The 13,284-nt window shown below is 44.0% G+C and overlaps 1 protein-coding gene across 1 annotated transcript in view; it reads right to left on the reverse strand.

Moving 5' to 3' along the window:
- CNPY1 (canopy FGF signaling regulator 1) overlaps positions 1-12,694 on the reverse strand; it is a 69,585-nt gene extending 56,891 nt beyond the window's left edge. The window contains 1 exon segment of the mRNA XM_030549297.1: positions 12,598-12,694. Coding sequence (XP_030405157.1) covers positions 12,598-12,694 — 97 coding nt within the window.
- Between the last annotated feature and the right edge of the window lie 590 nt (positions 12,695-13,284).

The raw sequence follows: 13,284 nt of genomic DNA on the forward strand, positions 1-13,284 counted from the left end.
TGAGCTAAGTAACATGCTCCGATGAGGCAGTCAAAACATGTGCCTCAAGGGGTTCATACAGCATACAATACCTTCTTTCAGTCAGCTTCTCTTTCTCCCAAACTGACCTCATTTTCTTTAGTTAAAAAGAAAGAAAATTATAGCACAAGACATAGGAAGAAGAATAGGAGGTTGCAGCACTACAGAACCAGTGCCTCAACTCATGCAAATCCGAATAGCTCTATTGACTTCCAGGGAGCTTCTAGTTTACACAAGCTCAGGACCTAACCCAGAGTTTTGCACACCTCTGAGTTTGATCTCGTACCATGGAAAATCAGGAATAACTCTGCTGATTTAAAAGCCGTGTAAGCGAGACCACAGTCAGATTTACTAGACAGTAAATGCCTTTCTCCAAAGTTATATTTGTTATTAAGTATCCTCAGTCTTGGAGATTGCAAAACCATAAGGATATTTCCATTAATTTATGTATTCACATCCAATAGATGACAAAAGGGAAATCAATTATTGAAGACAGGAATAGCATTTTTAGAAAACTTTATTTATTTATTTATTTATTTTTACACCCAGGAAATGCTATATTATACATGATACTGATTTTTTAATATTTTCATAATTAGAATCCCACATCCCTTATGTATTAATATATCAGGTATTAACATTAAGCTATTTAACATTCTTAGAGAATAAAATGAGAAATGTGTCTGAAATCGATAACTTTGTAACCGCTCCTGCTCCCACTGAACTCAGTGGAAAACTCACATTGACTTCAATGGAAATAGAGTTAAGAATCCAACTATGTACTAGCTGTCTGTTACAGTTATGGTACCAGGTCTTTTCAGAAAATTAAAGGCTTGTCAAGATTATTAGTATTATTTAGTCCTTTTGGTGTTGATGTCTTTTCCTAGAACTATACTATGCATTGCAGGTGAAATTCATTCCTGTGCAAAGGGCCAGCACAAGGCCTATTCAATACTTGAATCTCATGTAACCCTTCAAAATAAGGTGTAAATGGTGCTATCCATAGGTCCTTTGCCCTAGATTTTAATTAACCCAGGGCTTTCCTTTTGGGGTTCTCCATCTCATTCACTGGATTCCAGTTCTCCTTCTGGCTATTAGAGGGATAATGACACAGAGTTGGATGTTTCCACATTTGATTCTTCAATGATATGCAATAGATACCACTGCAAAGTGTTCTGCTGTGGTTTTTTCCTTAATAATATCTAATAGGATGTACATTATCTCACACACAAATTTCTGTATGCAGATGACATGTTTTATATGAGATGTTTAAAAGGTCCTTTTCCCATTGGCATCAAGTGCCATTTGGGTTTATTTTTATCTCGCTCATGTTGCTCCATAGCCAACATGCATGCTCTATTTATTAAACTACAGGCAGCATTAAAAAAATATTACTTTAGCTTGAGAAGAGATTTGCTCTCAGGTGACATCTTCCAATACAACTGATTATTTATGCATATATATTGTATGCATGCATGCATACATACACACATACACATGCTTTTCCCCATTGGTCTTTTGGGAGAATTTACCATCTATACCTAAGAACTGTATTATTCTGTATATGATAGAAAGTCAGTCAAAAATGTATTTGCTCTGCAAATTAAAGCATTGAGCATTTCAGTTTCCTGGTTTCTTTTTACCCATGTTTACATTTTTATATTATACTGCAGATTTGTAGTGTACACTTTGGCTGTACTTGGTCAAACGCTGTCACTTGTTCCCTTAAAATACACCTTTAATCTTGGCTATTCCTTTTGTACATCAGAGTGCAAAATTCCTGCCTAAAAGACACTGTGGCAATATAGACATGTCACTATTGGGGAAATCCAATGTATCTACCTTAAAAAAAAATGTTATGTGGTTCAGAACACGGCCATTGGGAACTGCGGATAGCAGTGCCTGTGGATGGTCAATGTAAACAAACTGTCTTGCAGCCTACCAGCAGATTACCCTGATGGGCCACATGCAGCCTACAGAGTGCCCACCACGGCCTTATAATCACTTAAATCTATCTTTTGTAGTTAATACATTTGTTCTTGTAACAGAGGGGTAGCTGTGTCAGTCTGGATCTGTAAAAGCAGCAAAGAGTCCTGTGGCACTTTATAGACTAACAGAAGTTTTGGAGCATGAGCTTTCGTGGGTGGATACCCACTTCATCGGATGCATTTGTTCTTGCTTCATCTAAAACCAATGTGTGGGAATCATAACTCAGGGGGAGAAAGCTGTTGCATGTTCCTCTCCACATTAAAAGAAGGGGCAAATTTTATGAGCTTGCGCTGTATAATTCCCTATGCAGCCCAAGATGGTATAATTTTGGGTTTATACTCCAGAGGAGGTGTGTGCCTTAAGAACTGGGAGGTGCCCTAACTGAAGCCTTCCCATGCAGGGGATGATTAAAGATCGTGCCTGCATGTAACTGCAGTTGGGTGTGTCCCTACCTGTATATATGCTGATGACAGTGCAGGCTAGAGAGGACTTTGCAGCATGTCACAACAGTACAGTGTAAAAGGGAGCCCAGGCTGGGTCACCAGGGCTCAGTGGTACCCCAGTTCCAGGTGGCACTCAGGGTGGGAATCCATTGTAGCCTCTACTTTTAGGTACTCTGAGTATCTAACGTGAGACATCTTGGGCCTGAAACTCACAAATCTGAGCACCCCAGACTCCAAATGAAGTCAACTAGAGCAGCTGGTGCCCAGAAGTTCTGAAAACCAGACTCAGGACTACATGCTCTCAAGGAACTTGAAAGCTGTGATCCTTTGGAAGGAAAGTCAAGAAATCCACAGCAGAAGGGAAGATGCACATACTCACACAACATATCAGGCACAGTGACCTTCACAACATGGCAATAATGTATGAAGTAAACAAAAATGGAGCCCATACAATTGAATTGGAAAAGGGTAAACCAGTTGGACTAGACACAGCATAAGCTTCATCTCAGAAGAAAAACACCATCATTGAAAGATAGAAGGGAGGCTGGGTAATGAACCTTCATAATAGCTGCACATGGGAACTTCCTTCTCCGCACTTGTTTATGGGCTGTTCTAGCATTGAGCTAGTTCAGTGGTTTTCAACCTGTGGTACGTGGACTCCTAGGGATTCTCAGACTACGTCTAAGGGGTCTACAAAAAGTTGTCATTACAGGGGTCCTGGAACCATTTTTATACTTGGGGTGTTGATGATGGAAACCATGTATTGGGCATTTGTCATTACTACTTCAAGCCAGAGAGTGTGGCAGCACTCCCAAAACCCCTAGTTCCAGCACCACTGTGGACCATCTAGTCTGTCGACCACCAGGGGTCCACAGATGACAGACTATATCTAAGATTTCCAAAGGGGTCCACACCTCCATTCAAAATTTTTTAGGTGTCTACAAATGGAAAAAGGTTGAAAAACACTGAAGCTAGTTAATCCGGAAGTATAAGCAGATCTAACTTCAGTCAATGGTAGCATGCCATTCTAGAAAAGCATGTGCTTTTGGTGAGCACCACAAATGCATGCGAGAGCAAAGTTGCTCTCAAAACTCTCCCCAAAATGCCCTTGACTGCCAGGCACACATAAAGGAAAAGAGCCTATTACTGCTAAAAACTAATAGAGTTTTTCCTTTAGCTAAAGCAAAAGAGGGCTTATGCTTTTTGTATTGAAGGTCACAGGTCCAACCCTGCTGACGATCAGTAGTGGGAGAAATAAAATAACAAACAAAAAGTCAAAAAGGGATAAGAAAAGTGGCTACTGGCCACATTATGAGGATTAGAGATGGTAATAAAAAAAAAAGTCCATGAAAATATTTCGGTCAAAACTTCAAAAAATTTCAGCCAGCTTCATTGATAATACAATTTGTAATAACACTTTATTTATTTTTGTTCAGAGATTTAGACTATCCCCAATTCCCCTCAACCATGCCTTTATTATTAGTCTGCTTATCTTCCAAAAAGATCATTTAAACTATACTTCTATGTGGAATGCGATCCTTAGCAGTGTAGGGCTTTGCAATTATCCAGTTCTGAATGAACTTGTTGTTAAAACATTTTTTTAAGTCTAATGAAAACATTAGATCAATTCCTAGCAGCAATAGTTGTCATTAAATCAATAACCTGTGTAAGTCCATTATACTGATATTTGACACAAGCTTCTGAAAGTCTGCTAACAATGGAGCCATACTGAAGTATGCCCTCGACTAAGCATATTTCAGACAAGATAAAAATCTGTTAACTCTACAGTATCTAAAACTTACCAATAAAATAAGCAGCTCAGTGAAATGTTACTGTATCTTCTACTAAGATCACCATCGTTGTATGGGGTTTGGAACCAGACCATTCCTTGGGGGTAGAGTGGAATTCTCCTCTATCACAGCTATGTTGTAGCATCAGCTAGAAAAGCTTTCTGATTATTTAACCACCTGGCTCACAAAGCACATATAGCGATTTCATAACAAAAATGCAGCTAAGCTTGGAGGGCCTGCTCCTACTCCCATTTAAATCAATGGGAGTTTTGTCATTGATTTCAGTGGGAGCAAGATCTTTCCTTAAGTCCCTGGAAAAGGAAAGTTCTTACAAAAGAAAAAGAGAATCTGTGTGTGCAAGTGTAGTAGCTGTCAGGATCAAGAAGCAAAACAAGACTGATTTCCTCATACAAAAGCAGACTTTATTTTGGTAGGTCCCTTGTAAATACCATCACACTACAAATGTCAAAATTATTTAAAGATCTAGGGCTCTTATGCAATACACATTTTAATGTCTCACTTGTGGGCTGTAAATATGGCTTCTATCCTCTTGTGGACTCCTATGGGAGGGTTCAAAAAGGATCTCATTCTCTATTACTACAGAGTTTTGAGTCATTTCAATAGAATCCTACAGGTTTAATCACTGTTAAAAACTATGGAATTTTACAAGCTTGGTTCCACAAGGCTAGAATGAATGGCTAGTTAGAGGGAAAGGAGAGTGTCAGGGAACAATAACTCAATGTGGCACTTATCCTAATTTCCCAGGTCATTAATTCTGAGCAGTAACAATTTCCCCTCTGAATGTTTTTGTTTTTTTAATGCAAGGTGAAAGTGGGGAGTGTGTATGCACAGCAGGTGAAAGGGAAGTGAAACTAATGGTAGGATACCAACTTTATCAGCCATGCTGCCAGAGCTGAAGAAGACAGTCCAGGGAGCCTGAAGGAGGGTGAATCTGGGTTCTATGTTGAGATCCAGCCATCTCTGGTGTCTCTGCTTTCCTCTCCTTTCTCAGACTGTCATCTCACTAAGACTGCACTGCCATAGGTCTCAGCTCCCAGCAGGGACCAAGAGCCTGCCGAAGAGTTAGGCACATTCTGAGACAAGTCCTCCCTTTCCCACATACTAAAGCAAAAGGTGTCTACGTTAGGGTTTGTCTACACTAGGAATTTTTACCGAAAATTTCCCACCAGTGGAAGCATTAGTGTAGATAAGGCTCCTGCAGTCAGCAGGGTATTTAATACCTTGTCCTTTAGATTTGCTCCAAGCAGGGTTAGACACCAGTGCTAAAAAGCCAAGTAGCCAGTCTATACTAGAGCTCCCTCTATTGTTACCATCAGTAGAACTACACTCATGGTAGCAATGATGGGAACTTTTGCCAAAACCCTAGTGTAGACATAACCTCTGGGACAAAGGCCAATATCATTTACTGACTATGCAATTACCATAATGTCTAGCAAACAGGGTCACATGTGGCAAACTAACTCCTCTAGACATCAAACTTTAGACTTATTCTGGCTGAAGCATCTTAGATACTTTATTAATTATTCTTTAACAAATGGTGAGTTTAGGGGATTTTTATATCTGGAAGATTACCTACTAATACTCTACTGAACAGGTTCTATAATGAGAACATACCGTAAGTCTTCAGCAGACAATATTCTTCGTTTCAGAATATGGTAGGACTGTTCCAATTTGACCGAACTGAAAACCAGCTTAGAAAATAGAAACCACCTCAAATTCAGAAAGGAAGATGAAGGATGAAAAGAGGACAGTATGCAGTCTTCTGGGAATGAAAAACCAGAGAAGGGATGAGAGGGAAGTGAAGGGGGATGATCTTGTTTATTCTAAGGAAAATATGTTTTTTTTCCCCCCTCTATCATTTGGAATCTTTAAATCAAGACGGGATATCTTTCTAAAATATACATTCTAGTTCAATCATAAGTTATGTGGCCGGAAGTGTGGAAGTTCAGGAACAGTGGCTGAGAATTTGTAACAGTACAAATAATATAGTACAAGTAGCCAGAAAAAGACATTTATTTTAAGTTTCAAATCTGATAACCATTTGTTTGATCCCAACAAATAAATAAATTTATCAGCCACAGAGCAGAATATTGCAACACAATCAGACTACTTAGAGACCAGGTACAGGCTGTCCTCCGATCCCAGTTTAAAATCTCAAATACTTTTTTATAAGACCTCTGACTCAAGCAATAAGCATGAAAGGATTCCAGTTAATCAGATGCGTATTTCCTTATTTAACTGTAACATCAGAAAGTAAGCTTGCAGTACGTTCTTAAGAGATAGAATCTTTATTTAATTACAAGTTTGTTTATTTGTTTGTTTCAAAAAGGCTATATTGTTGGTTAAGTAACTGTACTGAGTTTTTTGTATATGATTAAAGAGAGTGGTAAGATGTTCTCTCCTTCACTTTCTGTCCTGGACAATTCTGCAGCATGCCAGTGTTTAAGAACTGCCATATTCTACCTCAGAGGGGGCTGCACATCAGTCTTGTTTGAAGGTACACCTCTACCTCGATATAACATTGTCCTCAGGAACCAAAAAAATCTTACTGTGTTATAGGTGAAACCGCGTTATACTGAACTTGCTTTGATCCGCTGGAGTGCGCAGCCCCGCCTCCCCAGAGCACTGTTTTACCCCGTTATATCCGAATTCGTGTTATATCGGGTTGCATTATATCAAGGTGGAGGTGAATTTCTTTTAAATCTAGATTGGTTTCTAGGCCACTATTAGATGTTTTGAGAAGAAAATTACTACATAAACTTCTCAGGACAGGGGTGCTGGAACAATCTGTATAGCAGGGGTGCTGAGAGCCATTGAACCAAACTGTAAACCCTGGATCTGATGGAAACCACTTCAAACCAGGGTGTGTGGCAACACCCCTAGTTCCAGCATCTATGACTCAGGAATTATATATTTCATACTGGATGGCTGCTTGAGATGGGGATCACGTCTTTCTGTACTGGGCTGTAAAACACCCAGCACAGCTTTGTATGTCATAAAAAAGTAAATAAAAATAAAAGATATTTCCAATATTATCTATAAAAGAAATTACCTCACCTACCTTGCTCTCATAAATAAGTAATCAGACAAACGACATTAAAAAAAAACAACTTTGAGGTTGCAAAGTTTAACGCTCAGAAGTTAGGAAATGCCAGAATGAAGAGACCCATGAAGGAGGCTGTTTTCTGTAGAACCCATAGCTCTTTGTTGCAGAAGTTGGAAGGTGTTGAGTGAATGAGGCAGGCGATTATAGGAAAAGGAAGAATGGTCTCATGGTTTAAGCAGCTGAATGCTGCCCTGGAGAACTGGATTCTATCCCTGCTTCTGCCAGAGAGTTCTTGCATGATGCTAGGCAAGTCACTTAAACCTATCTGTTCATGGGTGGCCACTGTGTGCTCCTCATTTTCTGCATGTTCAACATGAGACCCTGGGGTCTGATTAGCAGAAGTACTGATCTCTCCAAACTGCAAATGAGGTCAATGGGAGCTGTGCTTGGAACACATAAAGAGCTATATAATGCTAAGTATTCTGAATAATGAGCTCCTAGACACCTACATTGGCCACTCAAAATTAGTGGATACTTCTGACCTTAATCTTTCCATGCATCAGTTCCCCATGTGTAAAATGGGGATAATACCAACCCCTCACCTCACTTCCACTCAAGGGTGTTCGAAACTTCCCAAAAGTGATCTGAAAGCAGCCTCCTGCCTATGTCCCCACTGCCTGGACTCCCCGCCCAGGGCAGGTGGAGGGCCCTGCTCCCCACAGCTGTCCTTGTGGTTCTGTCCCCAACCTGGCTCTGGCCAGTGGGTGGGACCTTGGAGATACAGTCTGGCCATAAGACAAGACCCGCACAGGGCCAGGCTGTTGCGGGGAGCTGCAGTGGACCTTCCATTGCCCGTGGTGGGATGGGGTAGCCTGAGAAGAGCAGTCCCTGGTCCATGTACCCGCCTTCCAAGCCCTTCACCCTAGGGCAGTTGGAGGGTTCCCAGCTCCTCACAGCTGCCTGAGCAGCTCTTACCATGGCTGGGCTGTGGCTCCAAACCCCCCCACCTCCTGCCCTGAGCCAAGTCAGGGACAAAGCCACACGGGCAGCTGTGGGGAGCTGGCACAGAGTCACTGACCCACCACTTCCACCTACCCTGGGCTGGGCGGGGAGTCTGGGGAGTGGGGACATGAGCAGAGGACTGCTTTTGGGGTCCATGCAGCTCCCACAACTGCCTGGGCTCCCTGGTTGGGCTCCACCAGCCGCTGGCCTGGCCGGGCGGTGAGGCCTCAGTGGGGAAGAGGAGGGGAAGGAGGTGGGGTCTGCCCTGGCAAAAAAGTAAGGGCTTTGGCCCATGGGATCCCCTTGTTCCAGCACCACTGCTTCCATTCCTGATCTGTCTCTTATCCCAGCTGCATTTCAGACAGCTTCCTCTGCCTCAATATCTGAGTGCCAGCGGTGGGATCACTGAGAGCATAGCTGAGAGTCTCCCTGCTCTCGTTCCAGTGCCCAGCATTACAGTGATTCATAGCAGTCAGGTCAGCAACTGTAGGGAAAGTCCTGCTCAGCCCCTGCAGCCCTCAGTTGGGGCATGCTCAGTGCAATTGCTGGAGAATTTAGTTGCCAAAGTAACAAGTCTTAACTGAGCGCATGTGAACAGCAGTTTTTCAAAGATGTACAATTTGACCTTCTTAAAAAAACAACAAAACAGGAGCAGCAAAAGGCATATCCCTGAAACCAGGGTAAACCTCAGAGGCTCAGAGCTAAATGTCAAGTTGTCACGGAGTCCCCAGGCGATGCTCTGGAACTGCTCCCCACCAAGCCAGTCAGGACTTTGGGGAGCCTCCTCTCCCTTGGAGCAGACTTGTTCAGGGCAAGAAGCTCACACGGCTTCACCTCCTGGGTCTCTCCTTGGAGCATTCAGCATCCTCTGCCCCTCCGTGCGCTTCCCACAGCGAGTCCACCCCAGCGGGGTCCTGGGGAAGCCACCGGGTTCTGCACCCCCACTTTGCAGTCAGACGTGACTCTCAGCCAGCCAGTAAAACAGAGGTTTATTCGATGATAGGAACAGGGTCTAAAACAGAGCTTGTAGATACAGCGAACCAGACCCCTCGGCTGGGTCCATTCTGGGGGGCAGTGAGCCAGACCCCCAGGTCTGCCCTCCACCCTTGACCCCAGCCAGCTCCAGACTAACAACCCCTCCCAGCCCCTCCTCTCTCCTCAGCCCCTTTCCCGGGCCAGGAGGTCACCTGATCCCTTTGTCTCCAACATCTTCAGCTGGCACCTTTGCAGGGGAGGGACCCAGGCCATCAGTTGCTAAGAGACAGAGTGTCAGGCATTTAGGTGCACTGGCCCTTTGTTCTGCCAGATACTTAAGAACTGCCTAGGGTACACTGAGGCACCAACACAATATTCAGAGAAAACATTAAGAACTTTCCCAGTTCGTCACACAAGTTCCCACTGTAAAGCATGGGGGCATTAAATCTTCTCAATGAAAAGGCTGTAAAAAAATTTAACATAGGCAAAACCCTTTTTTCCCCCCAATCTCATTTCTAGAAACAATGGAACCATTTTTGCTGAAATTTTCCCCAAACTTTCAGCCTGAGGCAGGCATCTGACATGGAAAATTTCAGCCCAAACAGTGAAAGTTTGGCAAAGTTATAAGGAACTGAAAAACAGGATTAGTGGGAAGGGTCGGGAAACATTAATTATAGGTGACAGTGCCAGTTCTGCCTGTAATAGGCAGCCCAAATATATTCCCACCCAGTTAAAATGATACAACTATCACAAAGTTAAAAACAAACAGTTCTTGGAACAAAGAGGTTATTGGGCTTAACTAGATCTAATATTGGCTGACAGGTACTAATGCCTCAGGTCCCAATTTCTTGAATCACTGTTCATCTGTAGGCCGTTTCAGTCACTGCTCAGCCTGGCACCCTGGTTCTTTCTGCTGCTTGCAGAGAATGCAGGGTGGTATCTCTCAAAACTGTTGTGCTTGCATCACCCAAGGCTTTGTCAAGGGATCCTGGGACTGAGATATGGCTGCATCTGAAGCCCCAGCATTCATGAGGGAGGATTTATTTCAATATGTTGTTGAAACGATCTGATGTCAGGTTATTTGTCTCAGGGGGACACATGTTTCTTGTAGTTTGTTAAGCCATCTGTTAAGAAATTCAGCCACTTGTCTCTCTGCTATGAGTCCACAGATGGAGAGTTTTTCCCCTTGTGTGCACTACTGTCAATATATGCCAAAGCCTTGTTATTTGGAGCCAGGTGGAATCACCAACGAGATAAGAGAGCTTTGGATGAAAGGTGCGCTATGGGTAGCCCTGTATACAGGCAATACTCATGAACAAAGCCAGGCTCTCTCTGCCTAGTGAAGTGGCTTTTTAAATGCCTCCATGCTACATCTCAAGCATGTCAGCTCTTTCTTCCTGCACAGCACCAAACTGCAATTTCAGGAGGAGCTGCTCCTGAGACACTGTTTTCAGAAGCGCCAATTTAGATCTGTAATAGACAGGTAGAGCTGCTGCAGAATGCAGGGACATCGGCATGTTTGCAAGGAAAGGTTGTATGATTTAAAGGGCTAGGGAGGGGATCGGATGGCTGAAGGAAGTGACAAGAGGCTGTGGAGCCTCTCTTATCTAGGCTACTGGTTTGAATCTCTTCTAGGCTGGCAGTGACTGAAGCATTGCTGCCAGATGATAGCTGTTTGGTGACTTGCGTGCCAGGACCAGGGTTCTATACAGGTACAGAAAAATATGAAATTCTAACAATTCAGAGTCTCCCTGTAGAGATTCTGCTGCCTTCAACAGGATCTAACAGGGCCGGTGCAACCATTTAGGTAAACTAGGCGGCCGCCTAGGGTGCCTAGTGGTTGGGGGCGCCTAAAAGCCCCCTCAGGCTAGGAGATGGAGGTGATCTGGGGGGGGGGGCACGCGGAGAGGGTTGCCTGCAATAACGGGGGGGGAGGGGCGCACAGACGAACCTCTCCCTGCCCCAGCTCACCTCCACTCTCTGCCTCCTCGGCTGAGCACACAGCCCAGCTCTAAGTCTCCTCCAATCAGCACCGCAAGCCTGGGTGGGGAGGAGAATTAGAGCAGTGCCGGCGTGCTCAGTGGAGGAGGTGGAGCCGAGGTGAGCTGCGGTGGGCTACCCAGGCAGGGTTAGCTTCCGTGGGGGAAGTCTCCCCAGGCAGGGTTAGCTGCCGTGGTGGAGGGGGGGAAGGGGGAAGTTTCCCCAGGGAGGGTTAGCTACCAGGGGAGGTGTGGGGGAACGAGGGAAGTCTCCCCAGGCAGGGTTAGTTGCCATGGGGGGACAGGGGGGGAAGTCTCCCCAGGCAAGGTTAGTTGCCATGGGGGGAAAGGGGGAGAGAGGGGTTAGCTGTCGTGGTGGGGGGGTAACTGCTGGGGGGGCCTCCCAGGGTGGGGGGCTGAGTTAGCTGCCGTGGGGGGGCGGGGTTAGCTGGGGGGGGCAAGGTGGAAGTTTCACCTAGGGCGCGAAACTTCCTTGCACCAGCCCTGGGATCTAAGCTAGCACTTTGTTAAAAATGAAGATTCTAATCCTGACTGCAAAGAAAACGGAGTCTGCAGAGAGATAAATATAGCACTAAGAGAGGTACTAAAATCCCCCAGTCACTTTAAAGGGTTATTAGCTCTAAGTGTCAATAATATTACTTTTGCATGGCTGATTCTCACACCATAAACACCCAGCTAACATCTCCCCAGTGCGGCTGGGTGCATCCATCACATCCCGGGGTGGGGTTCCTTAGTAAGGATGTTGTATAGAAAAGTGCAGTTTGGTCTGAATGGTCTCCCTTCCTTTCACCATATCTTAGACAGGGAGGTTTAGCCACCATAGAACATTTTTTAATGTACAAGAAAATGGCCATCCTCTTCCTGCCCTGGAGCACCATGGGGACTGTAGCCCTTCATGAAATTTCCCAGGTGGACTGGCCCTTTAAAAGGGTCTTGGTATCCTCCTGGAAGAAGAGACTCAGCAGCTACCAGCAGGAGGCAGCAAAATTGCTGGACCTCCCTCCGTATGGCAGAGACAAGATTTTGAGAGTGATGAGTGCTCAGGAAAGTTGGTCAGAAAATGCACAAAAACCAGAAACAAACATTTCTAAAAAAAAAAGGAATGTTAGCAAAATTCCCCCCATCCTGGCTCCATTTCCTGACCATCTCTAGAACTCAGCACCTCTGGAAATCACACTGCTTTTATAGTGGTCCTGTATTTAAAGTGCCTACGTATGGCACCTACGTTTGAAAACTTTGGCAGAGTTTTTATCTGTGAAATGTCAGAGTACAAGAATGCAAAAAATCCCAACCCAAACCAACCAACCACTAACCTCCACAAAACACCTCTTGATCTCACTCTCCCTCCACATTGTTACTGGATAAGGTTAGTAGCAGGAGCAACGCCAAATGAAGCAGAACCATTCCCATAGTCTCTACCTAAGGAAACAAGCAATAATCATCCTCAGCACTTCTATAGGCAGCTTTTTATTAGGCCCAATTCTGAAGGTGATCAGCCCCTCACAAAATCAGATCCCTATATCTTTAAACATGGTACAAATATTGAGCAAGGCATGCAATGAGATGCCTGCAAACTGACACTTCAGTAGGATAGTGGGGGTGGATAGGAGTACAGGGGTCCTTCCACATTGCTGGATTGAAGCCTAACTGACCAAGTGAAAAGAAAAAAAAAAAGTCCCACACTTTTCAGTATAACATTACAGTTTATAAAAAGAAGTCCCAAGTTACAGAAATCATCGCTATTTCTGCCAAAATTTAAATATACAGAGGTATGTAAACAGAAGTAACATTTTAAAATACAGATATTTAATTATATTTGTACATTGTTATGTCTCTAAAACATATAAAACTCTATAGCTAAAGCAGCTTAGGGCATACCAGGGGACACAGGAGTGGGAGGCCTTACATAGGGCAATACTTCAATTTTAGTTTTAAAAAAGTGACGGAAGCATGGGTAGCAGGTATAATAGGTCTTTGCCTTCCCTGGCAGCCGCCCCTGA

Source organism: Gopherus evgoodei, chromosome 2, assembly GCF_007399415.2.
Source record: "Gopherus evgoodei ecotype Sinaloan lineage chromosome 2, rGopEvg1_v1.p, whole genome shotgun sequence".
Lineage (NCBI taxonomy): Eukaryota > Metazoa > Chordata > Testudines > Testudinidae > Gopherus > Gopherus evgoodei.